The sequence below is a fragment of the Lynx canadensis genome, chromosome E1, assembly GCF_007474595.2.
Source record: "Lynx canadensis isolate LIC74 chromosome E1, mLynCan4.pri.v2, whole genome shotgun sequence".
Classification (NCBI taxonomy): Eukaryota; Metazoa; Chordata; class Mammalia; order Carnivora; family Felidae; genus Lynx; species Lynx canadensis.
In genome coordinates, this window is record NC_044316.2 from 40,779,143 (window position 1) to 40,795,872 (window position 16,730).

A 16,730-nucleotide genomic window follows, 5' to 3' on the forward strand; every position below is an offset into this window, starting at 1 on the left:
CCAGGTGACGATAAACTGTCTGACGTATGTGCCCCGCCCACCCGCTCCTGCGGGTTTCCCAGACAGCGCGCCGTTGCCATGGCAGTGAGGGGGCGCGGCTGACGTGCGGCGGCGTTTCCGGGAAGATGGCGGCTGTCGAAGCGTCTGCGGAGCCGGTAACGGTAGCTGCCGTTGGTCCAAAGGCGAAGGACGAAGAGGAAGAGGAAGAGGAGTCGCCGCCACCTTGCGAGGCGGTGCGCTGGGCCCCGGTGGGGGCAGTGGCGGAGGCCGGGCCTGGGACAGCTGCGTTCTCGGAAGAGGCGGCAGCCGAGGAGCCAGGCGCGGCCCCGGGCTCCCCTCCCGACTCGCCCGGCCGGACGCTGCGGCGGCTGCGGGCTGAGCGGCGGCGGCTGGACTCGGCGCTGCTTGCGCTGTCCTCGCACTTCGCGCAAGTGCAGTTCCGCCTGCGCCAGGTGGTGCGCGGTGCGCCCGCGGAGCAGCAGCGCCTCCTGCGCGAGCTCGAGGACTTCGCTTTCCGCGGTTGCCCGCACGTCCTGGGTTATGGGGGGTCCGAGGACCCCGCCAGCGACGATGGCGATGGGTTGCCAGGGGACCGGCCACGATTGCGGGGCGAGAACCAGGTGAGCATCTGGGCCAGACCCCGAGGGACAGGGGCATAGGGGTTGGGTGGGTGGCGATGCTGACGCGGACCAAGGTAGCAGCGGTGAGAAGCCGGCTGGTCTCGGTGAGTACTTCGCGCGTTGGAGACGAGGAGATAAGACAGGTGTGCGAGGTTTGCTGAAGGGCAGGAGGACCCCGAGGCCTGGGAACCTCATTGTGAGGGGTGTCCACCTAGGGTGTGGAAAGAGATGCAGGTGTGGTGACGTGCGGGACAGAAGAGTGGTGAGCAAAGAGTATTCAAAGGGCAACAGAGCAACCAACCAAAGCAGTGCTGCTCCCCCTCACCTTGCCGTGGCCTCATAAAGTACCCAACGCCCGAGCACATTTGTTGATAGTACCCCGACCTGGGGCTGAGAACATTGGCTAACGAAGGGTAAGTGAATTGGAATCCATGGAAATTTAGACCTCCTGCCTGTTCCTACTGTCCTGGAATCTAGAAAACGTCTTTAATCTTTAGGCTTTTGTGGGGGCAGAAGCTTTGTTGAACAGCAGGATCACTTAGTAAATGAAAAAAAACACAACTCCTGATTATAGCCTTTCCTACAGCTGGAATTTTAAACCTCCTTGCCCATCCTGCCTAATAACTAGGTATTATATAGGAAGCCCCTTTGGTAACTGTGACAAGATCTGTTCAGTTAGCCTCCACTGAGTAATGGGAGTCTGTATGCCAATGCCATTTCCTTAATAGTCTTTGAATCTCTGAAAGTGCACAGTTGCAGATAGCTTATTGGAGGTGTTGAAGAGACTTGGCCGTCTTCTCCACATTTTCATTCTTCAAGTTACTACCTATACGTGGCTTTCTTCCCACTTAAATTGGGTTTAACCAAGGCTTATCAGTAGCAGATACTGACTTGCTTATTTTAACCTGAAATGTTTCCAATGCAGTCCTGTGTTTGCTGTTCCACCCTCCTCTCCATATACCCGCAGCTCCTGGCACAAGGAGCAGCCACCTCAAATTGCCAGACTTTTAAGGAGTAGAAAGGAGTAGAAAGGATTACTGTAACCAGGCCCTTGTTCAGGAGCAAGAAGCATCAGAGTTTCTGTGTGGATGTGGTGCTCTTTTGGTTGTTCATTTTCTCTTTCAGAAGCAGAGTACAACTTAAAAAAAAAAAAAAAAAAAAAGTGGTGCTCACCGGGCGCCTGGGTGGCTCAGTCGGTTAAGTGACTCTTGATTTCTGCTCAGGTCATGATGCCATGGTTGGTGAGATCAAGCCCCACGTCAGGCTCTGCACTGACAGCACAGAGCATGCTTGGGATTCTCTCTCTCTCTCTCTCTCTCTCTCTCTCTCTCTCTCTTTCTCTCTCTCTCTGCCCCTCCCCTGCACATGCTCTCTCTCAAAATAAATAAGTAAAAATTAGGAAAAAAAGCGGTGCTCAAAATACCACTTTGTTACCACCTGTTTATGCGTTAATGAATGCACAGAAGATTACATAAAATATCTAAGTGGGGGGACATGTTTGAACCAGATGATTTACTTCTTGTTAGTTCCAGATTTTCTTAAACCAGTATTCCTCTCACTTCCTACTGGAAATCATTTCCATTATTTTCTGCCTTGAACCAGAGCTCGTTTTTCTCTATTACACTTGTTTGCCCACATTCCAACAAATAACACGCTGTAACTGCCATGGTGCCATGGCAGGAAACAGAGTTCAGCAGACATACTCGTGAAAACAGAATCAGGATTCATGGCTGTTTTTTTTTTCTTCTTCTTCTTCTTCCTTGGCTTAATGAAGTTAGGATACAGTGAAAACACAAACAGAGCTTCCCTGTACTTTCTCCTTGGGCTGGCTAGACAGCTTCCTCCAGTCAGAGCTCATTATTTGGAATGTGTCGTTCTGTACCTGTTTTAGTTCAGTAACATACAGCAAATGTGTATTGAGAGTTTATCCTGTGCCAAACACCGTGCTAGGCAACAGGGGTACAAAGTCAAGGCCTTTGCCCTTAAGGAGTTCATAGACTGGGGGAGACAGAATCCTCAACAAAGATTATAATGTGACATGAGCTAGAGAAGTGTGTACACAGCATAGAGTGAGAAATGATCAGCTCTGCCCCGGGAGATCCAGGAAACCAGAAGGATAGCTAGGCCCTCACTCAGCAGCGGATGGGAACAAGGTTCTAAGAAATGCCAATACTCAGAAAGGTTTGGAGAGGAAGTGTCCTGAGAAAAGGCTTGCTGTCATGTTGAGTAAAGCAAAAGGATTGCTTTTTAAAGAGCTTGAACAAAAAGTTAATTCATTGTTTTTCATTTGTCCTGTCTCATATCTTTTGGAGGGCTTGGTAAGTTCCATTTGAAGGTTAAATTTAATGTCCTATAGACTGCTGGTTGAAAATGCAGCCTTATACCTGCACCTGACTTGCTAGTTTTGGTTTGTTTTGTTTTTGATAATCAAGAAAGTTAAGGAAGAACTAGTATTTGAGAATACATTGGCAAGACTTCACCACCCTGAAGGATTTTTCATCATTTAAATACAGAATCTGCCTGGTGGCCAACAATGGAGAAAGGAGTCACTGGTCAGGGAAACTTACCAGACTCTTTTTTTTTTCTCTTTCTTTTTTAACATGGTTACCTTCCCACCCCTGTTGCTTGGCTTTTGGATTTTATTTTGCACTGCCCAGGCACCTGCTTTAATTCTTTTGATTGTGCGAACATCTGTAATACATTGCAGGGGCTTTGAATCTTAAGAAAACCGGTTATAGGGGGTGCTTGGCTGGTTCAGTCGATAGAGTATGCAACTCTTGATCTCAGGGTTGTGAGTTTGAGCCCCTTTGGATGTAGAGATTATTGAAAAATAAAATCTTTAAAAAATAAGAAAACTGATTATGAATTATAAATCTTTCCTCTACACCCTTATCTCTAGATTCTCTTGCAAAATTTGGCCGCAGAAAGTATTCAGGAGTTGATCTGTGGTAATTGGCTGTGGAGGATGGCATGTTTAATTCCTGGGGGGCTGTCTTGTCTAAGATAAATTGTCTCTATCCTAACTAGGCCTTTGTGGAGGGGGTGGGAAGGCTGTCTTAACAAAAGGCCTCATTGTATTCATATTCTGTTTCCAATGAGGGACAAATACCTTTTTAATGTTTATTTATTTTGGGACAGAGAGAGACAGAGCATGAACGGGGGAGGGGGCAGAGAGAGAGGGGAGACACAGAATCGGAAACAGGCTCCATGCTCTGAGCCATCAGCCCAGAGCCCGACGCGGGGCTCGAACTCACGGACCGCGAGATTCGTGACCTGGCTGAAGTCGGATGCTTAACCAACTGCGCCACCCAGGCGCCCCGACAAATACCTTTTTAAAGAAACACATTTATAAATTACCCTGGATGAAATCGTTATTCTCATTTTTGAACCTATGTATGAATTCTGTATTTGCTTGGGATTATTTGGAAATACTTTGTTTCAGTAGTCATGGTTAGCTTGTGAGGATTCCTTAATGTGCCCTTGTGCCCTGATTTTTCCTTTCCTATGAAATAGACCTAAGTATTTTCTTGTCTTAGAGTGAGCAGGAGAAACGCGAACGCTGGAAACCCAAAGGGAGAAGCAGAAAGAACTAGACTGACAGCTCAAAACCCAGCTGGATGACCTGAAACATTTGCCTATAAAGAGGGCAGTTACGACTCCTGCCACAGTCCGTGGTCTTGGAAAGACAGCGGGTGAGCAGACACCAGTAGAGGCGCCCACCACTACCTAAGGCTACCTTGGTCCCTTCCTGTGTTCACAGGACATTCTTCCTAGCTCGTTTCACCCTTGGTCTTACTGAGAATCCTTTGCTGGCCCAAATCAAAGGGAAATGGGACAAGTCTTCGTTCACACATAGAAACCACAAATTCCAAAGCTTTATAATATGTTAACTGAGCTCTTTTTTGGTGGTTATACTAATAGTAGTGATATATAATAAGACTAATCGTTTTGGGGCGCCCGGGTGGCTCAGTCGGTTTTGAGCGTCCGACTTCGGCTCAGGTCAGGATCTCGCAGTTTGTGAGTTCGAGCCCCGCCTCAGGCTCTGTGCTGACAGCTCAGAGCCTGGGACCCTGTTTCAGATTCTGTGTCTCCCTCTCTCTGCCCCTTCACTGCTCGTGCTCTGTCTTTCTCTGTCTCTCAAAAATGAATAAACGTTTAAAAAAAAAATTTTTTTTTTAAATAATAGTTTTTCATTTGATCATTAAAACAGTTCTACTTGGGCACCTCCTCCAGTGTAAATTAGCTTTTCCCACTACCAGTTGATTAAGTATTCCAGGAATCCAGACTGGTTTTAAATGCCATATTTATTTAAGCAACACCTGGGTAGGCAGGTAAATCTCTGCAGAAATACAGCTACAGCCTCCCCTACAAACATGTTTGTCTCTCACCGTGGATGTGCTGTTTCTCTGGCTTGGCTGGAGTTACATTAACTGGATTTCAACATGTCCAAATATTGTCATAGGGCATTTGGGCTCTAATGCACTTTGATGTTTAGTAGAGATTTTTTTTTTTCTTTTAGTTGCCTTGAGTAGGGCAAGAAGGGATGAGGAGAACTAGAAACTAAAGGAAATCATATGTATTCTCTGGAGGCTTTGGGAAAGCTAACTATGAGGCCTTTTTGGACTATCAACCACTTTGGATTATTCACACTGTTATTCTCCGAAAGTTGCCTGGCCTGGTAGAGAATGGCAGTGAGAGGAGCCCATTTCTGTCTGAGAGGAACCAAGGGTCCTTGTTACTGTAGGAGAAGGAGCTCTGTGGCTCTCACCTTGATCAGCAGTCGCATAGTGTCCTCTCCCAGGTTTGGGAGTTCTGTCTGTCGTTGATTCCATTTAAAGGTAGGAAGCACTCCAAGCAATAACTCCCTTTTCAAGCCCTCTCCTTGAAATTCTAAAGGGTGGTGCCCATTGTTTGTGGTCTTGATAGGTGATCATAGATGAACTAATAAAGAAACTGGACATGAATCTGAATGAGGACATCAGGTTCACTGTCCACTGAAGGAGCTGCCGGCAGCGTGTGGATGCAGCTGTGGCTCAGATTGTCAACCCGGCCCGAGTGAAAGAACAGTTGGTTGAGCAGCTGAAGACTCAGATCCGAGACCTCGAGATGTTCATCAACTTCATCCAAGGTCAGAGGAAGGGATGGGAAGAGCAGGGTGGACAGATGTCATAATAATTATATGTAATCCAAGTACTGGTTCCTAACAGGTGCCCGTTCTTCATGTACTGTGTAGGAGGTTTGATCACTCAGTGAGGGAGCCAGCACGGTAGAATAGAAAGAACGGGGATTTTTTTTTTTTTTAAGATTTTATCTTTAAGTAATCTCTACACCCAGTCTAGGGCTCGAACTCACACCCCTAAGATCAAAGAGTCACCATGCTCCTCCGACTGAGCCAGCCAGATGCCCCAAGAAGATTGGATTTTAGAAACCAGATAGTTCAGATCCCAGTTCTGCCACTTCCTAGCCTTGGGTCCTTGGGGAAGTTCCTAACTGTTTAGTCCCACTCTCCTCACCCCTGAATGATGATTCACGCTTCCTTCATTCAGCAAATACTTGATTGGAGTCCAGTCACTGTGCCACACAAATCAGATGTTGTTTGTAAAAGTCTTACATGTGGTAGGCACTAGTAAATATTCATTTTCCTCCTCTTTGTAACTCCTGCTTACAGATGAAGTGGGAAGCCCACTGCAGCAGACAGTGCACACTGTGAGTGCAAGGCCAGTGGGAAGACAGGAAGTGGCTCCACCAGAACTGACAGCGGCAGACTGCCTCCAGGAAACAGCAAAAGTAAGTCAGCTTCCAGAATAGGCGAATCCAGAAAGGTAGGAAGTAGATTAGCAGTTACCTAGGGCTTAAGGGGCTGGGGAGAAGTGGGAAGGGGAATGCTAATGGTACAGGATTCTTTTGGGGATAAGGGGTGCACAGCCTGTAAATATACTAAAATCACTGAATTATACACTTTAAGTGAGCGATTATTTGGTGTGGGAATCACAGTAACAGCTATTATTAACCCAAAACAGTTAGGTCCAGCACATCCTAGGTGGCTCTGGCTTCCTGTGGGACGTGTACTGTAGCTCAGAAGCAGGACCGGATCCCAGCCCGTGACTTGTTGAATGTACCTCTGTGCCAGCATGGCCCTAACTGATGAGTCCGTTTGCATTTCTGAAACATCAAAGGCAGAAGACGTGAAGAAGGTTCAGGAGACAGGGCTGCACCTCATGCGGCGTGCACATCGCAGTGCTCCAGATTCTTTGCCGTTAGCCAGTTTGGTTGCGCCACGGGCCAGATCCCACAAACCCTGTGCAGAGAAGCCAGGCTGACAGGGACCTACTCCCCCTTACTGAAGAGGCTGGAGGTATCAGTAGACAGAGTGAAGCAGCTCGCCCTGATGCACCAGCCGCACGACCACGTCATCACCCTCCGCCAACCTCCAGGACCTCTCTCTGGGAGGCAAGGACGAGCTGACCACGGCCGTGCGGAAGGAGCTGACAGTGGCTGTAAGGGGACCTGCTGGCCCATGGACTCTACGCCTCCTCACCGGGATGAGCCTTGTCATGGCCCCCATTGCTTGTTTGCTGCCAGCCTTCTCCTCAGCCCCCGAGGCCATGCACCCGTGGGAGCTCTTTGTAAAGTACTACCATGCTAAGAACGCCGTGGCTTATGTGAAATCCCCCGCACGGAAGCTCTCCCAGTCCTTTGCCCTGCGGTTATGGGAGGCACTGTGGTGACCCCCAAGCAAGCTTACTGACCGCCATCCACATGGTGTTGACGTAGCACGACCCTTTTAAGCGCAGCGCAGACTCAGAGCTCAAGGCCTTGGTGTGCATGGCCTCAAATAGCCCAGCGGCTCGTGTCCTGGGTGAACCTGATTGCAAGTCCAGGGTCACTCATCGAGCCCCACTACCAGCCCTGGAGCTACATGGCGCACACAGGCTTTGAGAGCGCCCTCAACCTGCTCAGTCGCCTCAGCAGCCTCAAGTTCAGCCTCCCTGTAGACCTGGCCGTGCGCCAGCTCAAGAACATCAAAGTGCCTTTTGAGGAGAGTGCCCTGGCCCTACACCATTACCTTCCTCAGTAGGGTAGGAACAGATGGTTAGTCTTCTAGGATAGAAACAAAGAGCAAGAGGGGGGGTTTAAAGACAGTTTTCCTTGCCAAATGACTGCAAAAGTCTGTTTTTCCAACTTAGCAATCAGAAAGAAATGCCGGAAACCCTCCCACTAAAAGGTTCTGCCCCGGCATATAACGTCTGGCACATATGTTAGAGCCTATGTAAAAGAAATCAGCTGTGGCACACAGTGAATGTACCACCGCATCGTGCCACGTCTGAGTTTTACAAGACCCAGGTCACTCTAACCATTCTCTTTATGGTGGTGAGTGACAACATGAGTGAATTGTCGGTCCTGGAAGACATTCCACTTGAGGCTCTTGCCATCCAAGCTGGGAGCCGTATTCCTTCACTTGGAGCAGGTTCAAGAGAGTCCTAAGGCCGGAATTTAAATTCCCTTTATGAATACAGACACCCCTTTCTTCCTGACCCCAAGGTCAGGGAAGGCCTTGTATATTCCTTAGTTGCCTCTAAAACTGGGAATGGGGATATCTGATAACAGCATTTCTAAGGGAGTTCGTTAACCACTGTTAGGCTCAGTGTGAGCCCCTTTTTGGGGGGTAAGAACTGAAGTCTGTTCCCGACAAGGTGGCAGCACAGATGATGCTCTTTTGATTCTGGAGCTGGTTATTTAGGAGGAATGACCACCATTGGCTGGTACCATGTCCTCTGGCAAATACCTTTCCCGTACACAACTCCCAACAAGATGCAGACACAATCTTTTAGAAGTAAATATGGTTAGAGCTGTCCTCCTCAAGAGAATCCTTGCCCCTGAGTCAAGTGTGAATGGGGAACACACTTCAGCGACCAGCAGCAGCTCCCCCCAGGATTGTGAGTCCACTTGTCACGGAGGCTGGATGATGGAGGCAGTCTGACCATATGTAGGTACTGCAGCGGAGGTAGGGACTACAGATCCCCGTTGACAGACAAGGGACTGAGCATTTCCTGTAAAATGGACTCTAGAGTGATCCTATTTGGTCTTCAGTATTTTAGCCTTTTTAGTTTCGTATTTATCATTCAGCTTGCATACTGCTTCAGGACTGACCAAAGATGGGCAAGGTATATTCCTTTCTGGAAACCAAATGGGATCTCAACCCTACGGATTCAGCATTGTTTCGTGTATTAAATTGCCAGCTGCACTTTGTGTCTGCACTATTACATAGTGCATTTTAACTTAATTTTTTTTCAACAACATGTTATTTAAGATGTATTATTGATAATTCATTAGAATTAGTCATCCTGTGTGAAGCAGGATAATTGTAAAATGTGGAAAATGATAGATCTGTGGTTGCTAATAAAATCATAGTATTTTATGTAGCTTCTCTGAAAGACCGTGGAGAACTCCTTGGCTTTGGTTTATAAGTCTGTGCGTTATAGCCCATCCATCCAGATCAGTGTTTTTCCTTGAGCAACGTCTGGCTCTTGGCCTTTCTGCCTCTTCTTGGCCCTCTATCCTGGACCAGGTCAACTTTGGTGGTGGTTTCCTTCTCCCAAATGTTATCATCCCATCTCGCCCAGGCGTGCAGTCTGTTCACCACCGGCAAATCTCACCTTCGTGCCACTTTTGGAGCTGGCACTTTTAAGTCCATTTATCTAATATCATCCAGGGTGGATGATAACTGCCGTGACTATGTGGCACAACCCTGAACCACCCCAGTATTTTTCTAATCCTCACAAAGACTAATTTGTATCAAGGTTTTGATTCTAATTTGTATCAAGCATCATGGGAAGCTGTTTTTAGGCCATCCTAACTGAATCCTCACTACTTCTAAGACAAGACCATATTATCTCCATTTTATAGCCGAGTACACTGAGGTTAAACATTTTGTCCAGGTGTATGTGATGGAAAGAGCTGAGATTTGTACTCAAGTTGCCCGAATCCAAATCCTATGGTCTTTATATTCTATCATGTTACCTCATTGTATCATGCTGCTTCTAGATCTTTTCTTCCCCTCTCTCCTTTATCCACCCCCTCGCTCCACCGTCACTTTGGGGAAGAGAAGGTATTTCCCACATACCTACCAGAAATTTCAGCTGCCAAGGGACTAGGCCACAAGGAGATGGATGGACAGACAGCCACCGTTCTGTCGAGTTCTTCATGAAACAAAAAGACAATATGTAGAGACGGAGACAATGCGCCAGCATCCCAGCAGTCAGATATCCTGCTAGTCACTGATCATCTGCATTATTACGTAGGACAGAACTCTGTCCTTGGCTTGGGGTGAGGCACACAGGACAAGGGAGGAGAGAAGGGAACAGTCAGCCTAGGTCTAAGCCTATGCAAGAACAGGATGAAAAAGAATCATGGATATGTATCCGTGAAAGTGCAGGCTGCACTGTTACAAAGTATGATCTGCAAAGCATTTTTTTTAAATTTCTTAAGTTTATTTATTTTGAGAGACAGAGCGAGCGGAGAAAGACAATTCCAAGCAGGCCCTGCCGCTGTCAGCACAGAGCCTGACGCGGGCTTGAACTCCTGAATCATGAGATCTCGACCTGAGCCGAAACCAAGAGTTGGATGCTTAACTGACCAAGCTACCCAGGCGCCCTTGCAAGCATTCTTAAAGGTAAGGCAACTGCCTGGCTCAGTTGCTAGAGCATGCAATTCTTATCTCAGGGTAATAGGTTCAAGCCCCATGTGGGCTGTAGAGGTACTTAAAATCTTAGAAAAAAAGATTTCTAAGGCGTTCTGGCATTCATTCATCCTTGAATGCCTGCCAACTGCCTGGGCCAGGCTAGATACTGAGGAAAAAGAGAATAAAACTACTCCCTGCCCTCAACAAAGACACAGTCTAAGGAAATTGGGGATTTGGGTAGCTTGTTAAAAAATTGCTGGGTCCCATCCTACAGAGTTTTATTCCGTAGTTCTGGGGTGTGGCCTGACATTCACAGTTCTAAGGTTCTAAGCATCCCAGACTGATGCAGCCGCTTTAGGGACAACACTTTGAGAACCATTGATCCAAACCCAATAAGATGTTCTCTAATAAAGATGAGTATGGATTGGATTGCTGAGGGAGCACAGAGGAAGAGATTGATTCTGCCTGGGAGAACTCTGGAGTGGCCTTGAAGGATGGATTTGGACAGGGTTTTGCCTAGCTACAGTGGAGAATAAAGACACATGGACCCACCTGAGTAAAGACCCAGGAATCAAAAAGGTTGGATATTTCAGTAGTTGGGGTGGGGGGTGGGGAGGGAGTGGTTATGTGAAGATGTGGAAAAATAAGGAATTTAGGCTGCAAGAAAAGAAAGGTGAGTTTAAACTTCGGTACACAGAGCCAATGAAGGATTTCAAGCACAAAAATGGGAATTTAAGAGGTATGTTGAGGGAAGCTTCCCAAAATAGCTCTATAGATCATATATGTCCTCCACTCCAGACTGAAATTGTTATCTCCTAGGGTAGAAATCCATTCTTTCATAAGCATAGCAAGCAATTCAGATCCACATAAAAGTTTGAGGAAGAGGGACGCTTGGGTGGCTCAGTCAGTTAAAGCATCTGACTTCAGCTCAGGTCATGATCTGGCAGTTTGTGAGTTCGAGCCCCGCGTCTGGCCTGTGCTGACAGCCCAGAGCCTGCTTCGGGTTCTGTGTCTCCCTTTCTCTCTGCCCCTCCCCTGCTTGTGCTCTGTTTCTCTGTCTCAAAAATAACATAAAAAAAAAAAAAAAAAAAAAAAGGTTTGAGGAGGAGAAGAAAAAAGATCTGAGGCTGGATCATTAGGGACATTTTCCTTTTCTGGAAAAGGACAGAAAAGATTTAAAAGACAAGGAAAAATTCAGAAGATTTAGTACTAATTCGGGAGAGTGTTTGTGAGAAGAGTCCAAGGCAATTATGAGATTTCCGGCTGTGGTTTCTATTTTCCAAAAGATATACAGCAGAAGAGGCAGCAGCAGGCTGGGAGCAGACCATGAAGGTGGAAATGGACAGGGTGGTGTAGTGTAATAAGAGCACCAGGTCAGGAATGAGAACTTGCTCTTGCACCACCATCTCTGTGACTTTGCTGCTCTAGAGCTGTCCTCTTAGAGGCCAGAGTAGATGACCTCTGGAGGTCCATTCTAAAATGTCATCTTCCGATTTAAAACAAAAGATCTTTTTTTATTAAAAAAAAATTGTTTAGGGACGCCTGGTGGCTCAGTCGGTTAAGCGTCCGACTTCGGCTCAGGTCATGATCTCGCGGTTCGTGAGTTCAAGCCCCGCGTCAGGCTCTGTGCTGATGGCTCAGAGCCTGGAGCCTGTTTTCAGATTCTTGTGTCTCCCTCTCTCTCTGACCCTCCCCCATTCATGCTCTCTGTTTCAAAATAAACGTTAAAAAATTAAAAAATTATTTATAGTTTATTTTTGAGAGACAGAACAGTGGGGGGGCGGGGGGGAGAGCGCGGAGAGAGAGATGCAGAATCCAATGTAGGGTCCAGGCTCTGAGCTGTCTGAGCAGAAGCCCGATGGGGAGCTGAACCCACCAACCGCGAGATCATGACCTGAGAGGAAATCGGATGGCTCAACCGACTGAGCCACCCAGGTGCTTCCGAAACAAAATACTGTAATTGAATATAGATATGTAAGTACATAATTATTGTGATAACCACTGGCATGGGGTGTGTTGGCTGCAGGGAAAACTGGTCCCTGGAGAGCTAAGAAGAGAATTGATGAACCCTGATTTTTCTCATATCGTGCCCAAGACCAATTCTATAGATTCTTCCATGTTTCAGAAAAAGGAAAAAACCGTAAGATGGTTTCCCTTTCTCTTGAACTCCGAAGACAAGTAAAGAACCATCTAAAAAACAGTCTTCCAGAGTCACCTCCTGTATCATTTGTAAAGCTAGGCTACGTAAAAAGCCTAGCACAGAGTAGGTGGCTCAGGGATTATCACCATCATCCTTCACCTCCTCACTGCTTATTGTAGTTCGGTAATGTCTGTGACATCACTAGATTCTAAATATTGGGGGTAAGCACCTTTGCCTACTGATCTTCGTCTCTCCCCCTTACGCCCAAAAATGCACTCTAATACAAGTCCCTATTTTTGCTCTCTGACTTTCAAGTCTAAAAAATCTATTTCAAACTGTGGTCCCCCTTCTAGCGCCAGAAAAAAGGAACTGCAACCAAGGGGTGCGGCAGAGCAGTGGAGCCAAAGGTCTGCGCGCTTTAAAGCCTTCCTTGCTCTTCCCACCTACGCGGGAGGAAGGACTTCTTTGCTTCTAGTGGAAGCTACTGACAAAGTTTGACTTGAATAAATGAACGCCCAAGAACTGCTCTCCCCGCCCGAGCTTCTTCCGCCCGTAAAGGATTTCAAGAGGTGGGGCGAAACTTGCGGGGCGGGACCGATGTGAGGTCACTCTCCCCGAGGTGAAAGGTTAGCGGAAGTGGGCTTCTTTCCTTTCTTCTGCCGTAGGCTCGAGTAGCTGGTGTCGGTGAGTAGAACCTTGGGCGGGATGTTCCAATCCGCTGCCATCCGCGGCCTGGGGGTCGAGATCCGGGGTGGCGCCGGGCGCTTTCCTTTGCCCGGTCTCCGGAGGCTTCGTAGCGGTCCTATCCTGCGATCAGGGGCCTGCGGGCGGCCTGGGCCGAGACGGCAGTGAGCGCAGCCATGGCTTCTGGGCCCACATCCTTGGCTTGGCAGGTTTCTGAACGGCCCCTTCTCCTTCCCCTGCAGAGATGGGCAAATTCATGAAACCCGGGAAGGTGGTGCTGGTCCTGGCCGGACGCTACTCCGGACGCAAGGCGGTCATCGTGAAGGTACCGTCCTCGCGAGCCTCTGCGCGCCTACATCCCAGGAACGGGGCTGGTTTCGGAAGGCCTGCAAACGTGGAAGTCAAGAGCTAGCTTGGGGGCATTGGTCACTGAGCATTGCGGGTGGGAGTGAATGCATCGGGGCTCTTGAGAGAGAAAAATGCAAAATACAAACAGATGTGAGTTGAATTGGGCGCCTAACATATAATGGGTTCTCTACTAAAGAGGCTTTAAAAAATAATAATGCCCGGCGTTTATCGAGCGCTTGCTTGGTATCTGGCACTGCTTTCCAGGTGGTGTCATGCCCAGTCCTTGAGGTAACCGTAGGGGATTCTTTTCTACTGCTGATGTCTGGAGACGTTAAGTAACTCAACTGAAGTAAACATTAAGTGCTGCAGCTGGGATTCTGTAAAAAGAGGAGAAATTGTTTCTAGGCAAAACGATCACTTAGCATATTCTATCCCTCCGTTCTTTGCCTTCTGCCTACATTTTGTGGCCTCTTGTGAGATTTTGCTAAGCTCTGGCCAAGCACTTGCTTTTGGTTGTTGTGGGACCACTGGGACACCCTTTGTTTCCCTTCCCTCATCTGTCTGACACTGGTTTCTGGAGTTAGACCACCAACTAGCCATGTAATTGTAGGAGTTAAGAGATGTTAAGTCCTAAGAACCAGTGCTTGATAGAAAGCAAACACTCCATAAATGCTAATTATTGTTAGTTTTAAATCACTTAGCTCCCACAGGCCTTTCCAGATTCTTGGTGGGAATGAATACAACCCATTACTGTTTGCGCATCTAGCCTAGCACTCAGAATGTCTGCTTTGTGCAGTTTTTCCAGTAGCGGGTCTCAGATTGGGAGTGGGGGTATTCTTTTTATACACGGCCTGCATTTAGCACAGCGCCTCAGTGGGCCCTCGATTACTAACGTGATTCTTGCTTGTTCAGAACATCGATGATGGCACCTCAGACCGTCCCTACAGCCACGCTCTGGTGGCTGGAATTGACCGCTATCCCCGCAAAGTGACAGCTGCCATGGGCAAGAAGAAAATCGCCAAGAGGTCAAAGATCAAGTCTTTTGTGAAAGTTTATAACTACAATCACCTCATGCCCACAAGGTGAGCATATCAAGAATGGTTATGAAAGTGACTTTCTTTTCTCCCCTCTGGCCTGCTGAATAAGGCGACAGCTTTCAACTTTGCTGCCATTCCAGTGTGGGGAAGAGACGTTTTCATGTGTGACTTACAAAGTGGTCGTGGTTTCAAGTGCTGCCTCTTTTTTTTTTTTTTTTTTAAATGTTATTTTTGAGAAGCACAAGTAGGAGAGAGGCAGAGAGAGACAGAATCTGAAGCAGGCTCCAGGCTCTGAGCTGTCAGCACAGAGCCCGACGTGGGGCTCGAACCCACAAACTGTGAGATCCTGACCTGAGCGGATGTCAGACACTCGGCCAACTGAGCCACCCAAGCGCCCCCCCCCCCCCAGTGTTGCCTCTTTAATTCAGTGTGGAGCTGTGTTCTGTCATTTTCTGTGGTGACTTCCCTGACTGGGCCAAGCAGGATTGAAAAATCTTTTCCAAGCTTGCTCTTGATCTGTCTCCTCACCTGAAAATTCTAGAAGTGTTAGGTAAAGATTGCTGCATTTGTTTGCAATCACGATAAATACAGGCACGGGATCTGGCCTACTGTCTTCCACTATTCCACTTTCAAGGATAGTTTTTATAGGCTTTCAAAAATTGTTGATAAATAAAAGAAAGCAAACCTCCCCACAACTGATTTCACTTGGCTCTCAAGCCCCTGAGTTCCTGGCCGTTCACAGTATTGTGTGCCATTCATGCTATCTTGGTGTATAGGTTATAAGGAAATAAAAATATTTGAGAGAGTCCTGAACGATAATTGCCAAAACCCAGCAGTGTGTGCCTTACAGTTTGCTACCGGCGGCTGCATGTTTACTCTTAATGGGCTGTCTTTTAATTTTTTTTTTTCAACGTTTATTTATTTTTGGGACAGAGAGAGACATAGCATGAATGGGGAGGGGCAGAGAGAGAGGGAGACACAGAGTCGGAAACAGGCGCCAGGCTCTGAGCCATCAGCCCAGAGCCTGACGCGGGGCTCGAACTCACGGACCGCGAGATCGTGACCTGGCTGAAGTCGGACGCTTAAACCGACTGCGCCACCCAGGCGCCCCATTAATGGGCTGTCTTAAAAGGGCATTGCTGTTTCTCAGGTGCTGGGAAACAGACCTCGGTAACTAGTCACCCAGCTTTTGCATTCTCATAATGGGCTAACCCTTCCCCGGGCACAACTTGAACACCACTAAATAAATGGCTCCAAATAGGAAGCTGGCCAACCACCATGATTAAAGTGACAATCCTTAGCCAGAAAAATAGTCACTGGAAAGTTGAGAGTGAAACGTGAAGTATTTCATGGCTTGAGTCTTTTTAAATTGGCAATTTCCAAAAAATATCAGGGCTTTGGCACAGCTTTTGCGGATTGCTCCTGTGGAGACAGACCCCTGCCATCCCAAGGTCCCCAGACTGTGCGAAGGCCCTGGCCGCATGTGGGCTGAGTCTTCCCTCCCCACTGTTGTCCCCAGGTACTCTGTGGATATCCCCTTGGACAAAACTGTTGTCAACAAGGATGTCTTCAGAGACCCTGCTCTTAAACGCAAGGCCCGACGAGAGGCCAAGGTCAAGTTCGAGGAGAGGTAAATAGCTTTGGTAGTGGATGTTGGGAATATGGTATCCATATCCTCCATGAAGGGAATTTAGTTTTCACTGTTCTCATTGGTGTCCCTTTTCTTTCTGTCTAGGTACAAGACCGGCAAGAACAAATGGTTCTTCCAGAAGCTGCGGTTTTAAGTTTGTTTTGTTTCAGTCATTAAAAATACCAAAAAAAAAAAAAAAAAAAAATCACTGTCTGCTTGTAGCATGTATTATTAGACTGCTGAAGAACATTCATATGATAAGACGTTGGGTGGTGGGTGAGAGGAGAAGCTGTGGGAAAGTATAATAAAATAGCGCTTTGTGAGATTTGGACTACTTCTGTCCTCCTCCTGATAATCCTTTAATCATCTGACCCGCCCTCGGTGGGTAAGGCGTGAGCTACTGAATGATTTCCCAAAAAAAAAAGACTACTACTGATGTGTAGGTGCAGAGTTGTTTAGCATCCCTGGCTTCAACCTGTTACCTACATAGAGAACCTGGGCCACTCTCCTCCCTCCACCCTCCATTGTGAACACCCACGGGCCCCTCTCAGCAGGCACTGATTACTTTGGATTGAGAGCCACTAATCTG

General features: G+C 47.5%; 2 protein-coding genes across 2 annotated transcripts; both read left to right on the forward strand.

The window, feature by feature from the left end:
- Positions 1-63: 63 nt before the first annotated feature.
- Positions 64-9,055, forward strand: RUNDC1 (RUN domain containing 1). The gene is given in 16 exon segments (XM_030296980.1): positions 64-620; positions 4,157-4,178; positions 4,181-4,240; positions 4,243-4,275; positions 4,278-4,312; positions 5,547-5,748; positions 6,289-6,309; positions 6,312-6,407; positions 6,792-6,850; positions 6,853-7,038; positions 7,040-7,123; positions 7,125-7,161; positions 7,164-7,322; positions 7,325-7,357; positions 7,360-7,460; positions 7,462-9,055. Coding segments are annotated over 16 exon segments (1,860 nt in total). The 5' UTR covers positions 64-125; the 3' UTR covers positions 7,699-9,055.
- A 3,981-nt stretch (positions 9,056-13,036) lies between these two features.
- On the forward strand, positions 13,037-16,346 carry RPL27 (ribosomal protein L27). The gene is made up of 5 exons (XM_030296988.1): positions 13,037-13,126; positions 13,369-13,451; positions 14,387-14,556; positions 16,031-16,141; positions 16,247-16,346. The coding sequence occupies exons 2-5, from the start codon at positions 13,371-13,373 to the stop codon at positions 16,293-16,295; spliced, it is 411 nt and encodes a 136-aa protein (XP_030152848.1). The 5' UTR covers positions 13,037-13,126; positions 13,369-13,370; the 3' UTR covers positions 16,296-16,346.
- Positions 16,347-16,730: the final 384 nt, after the last annotated feature.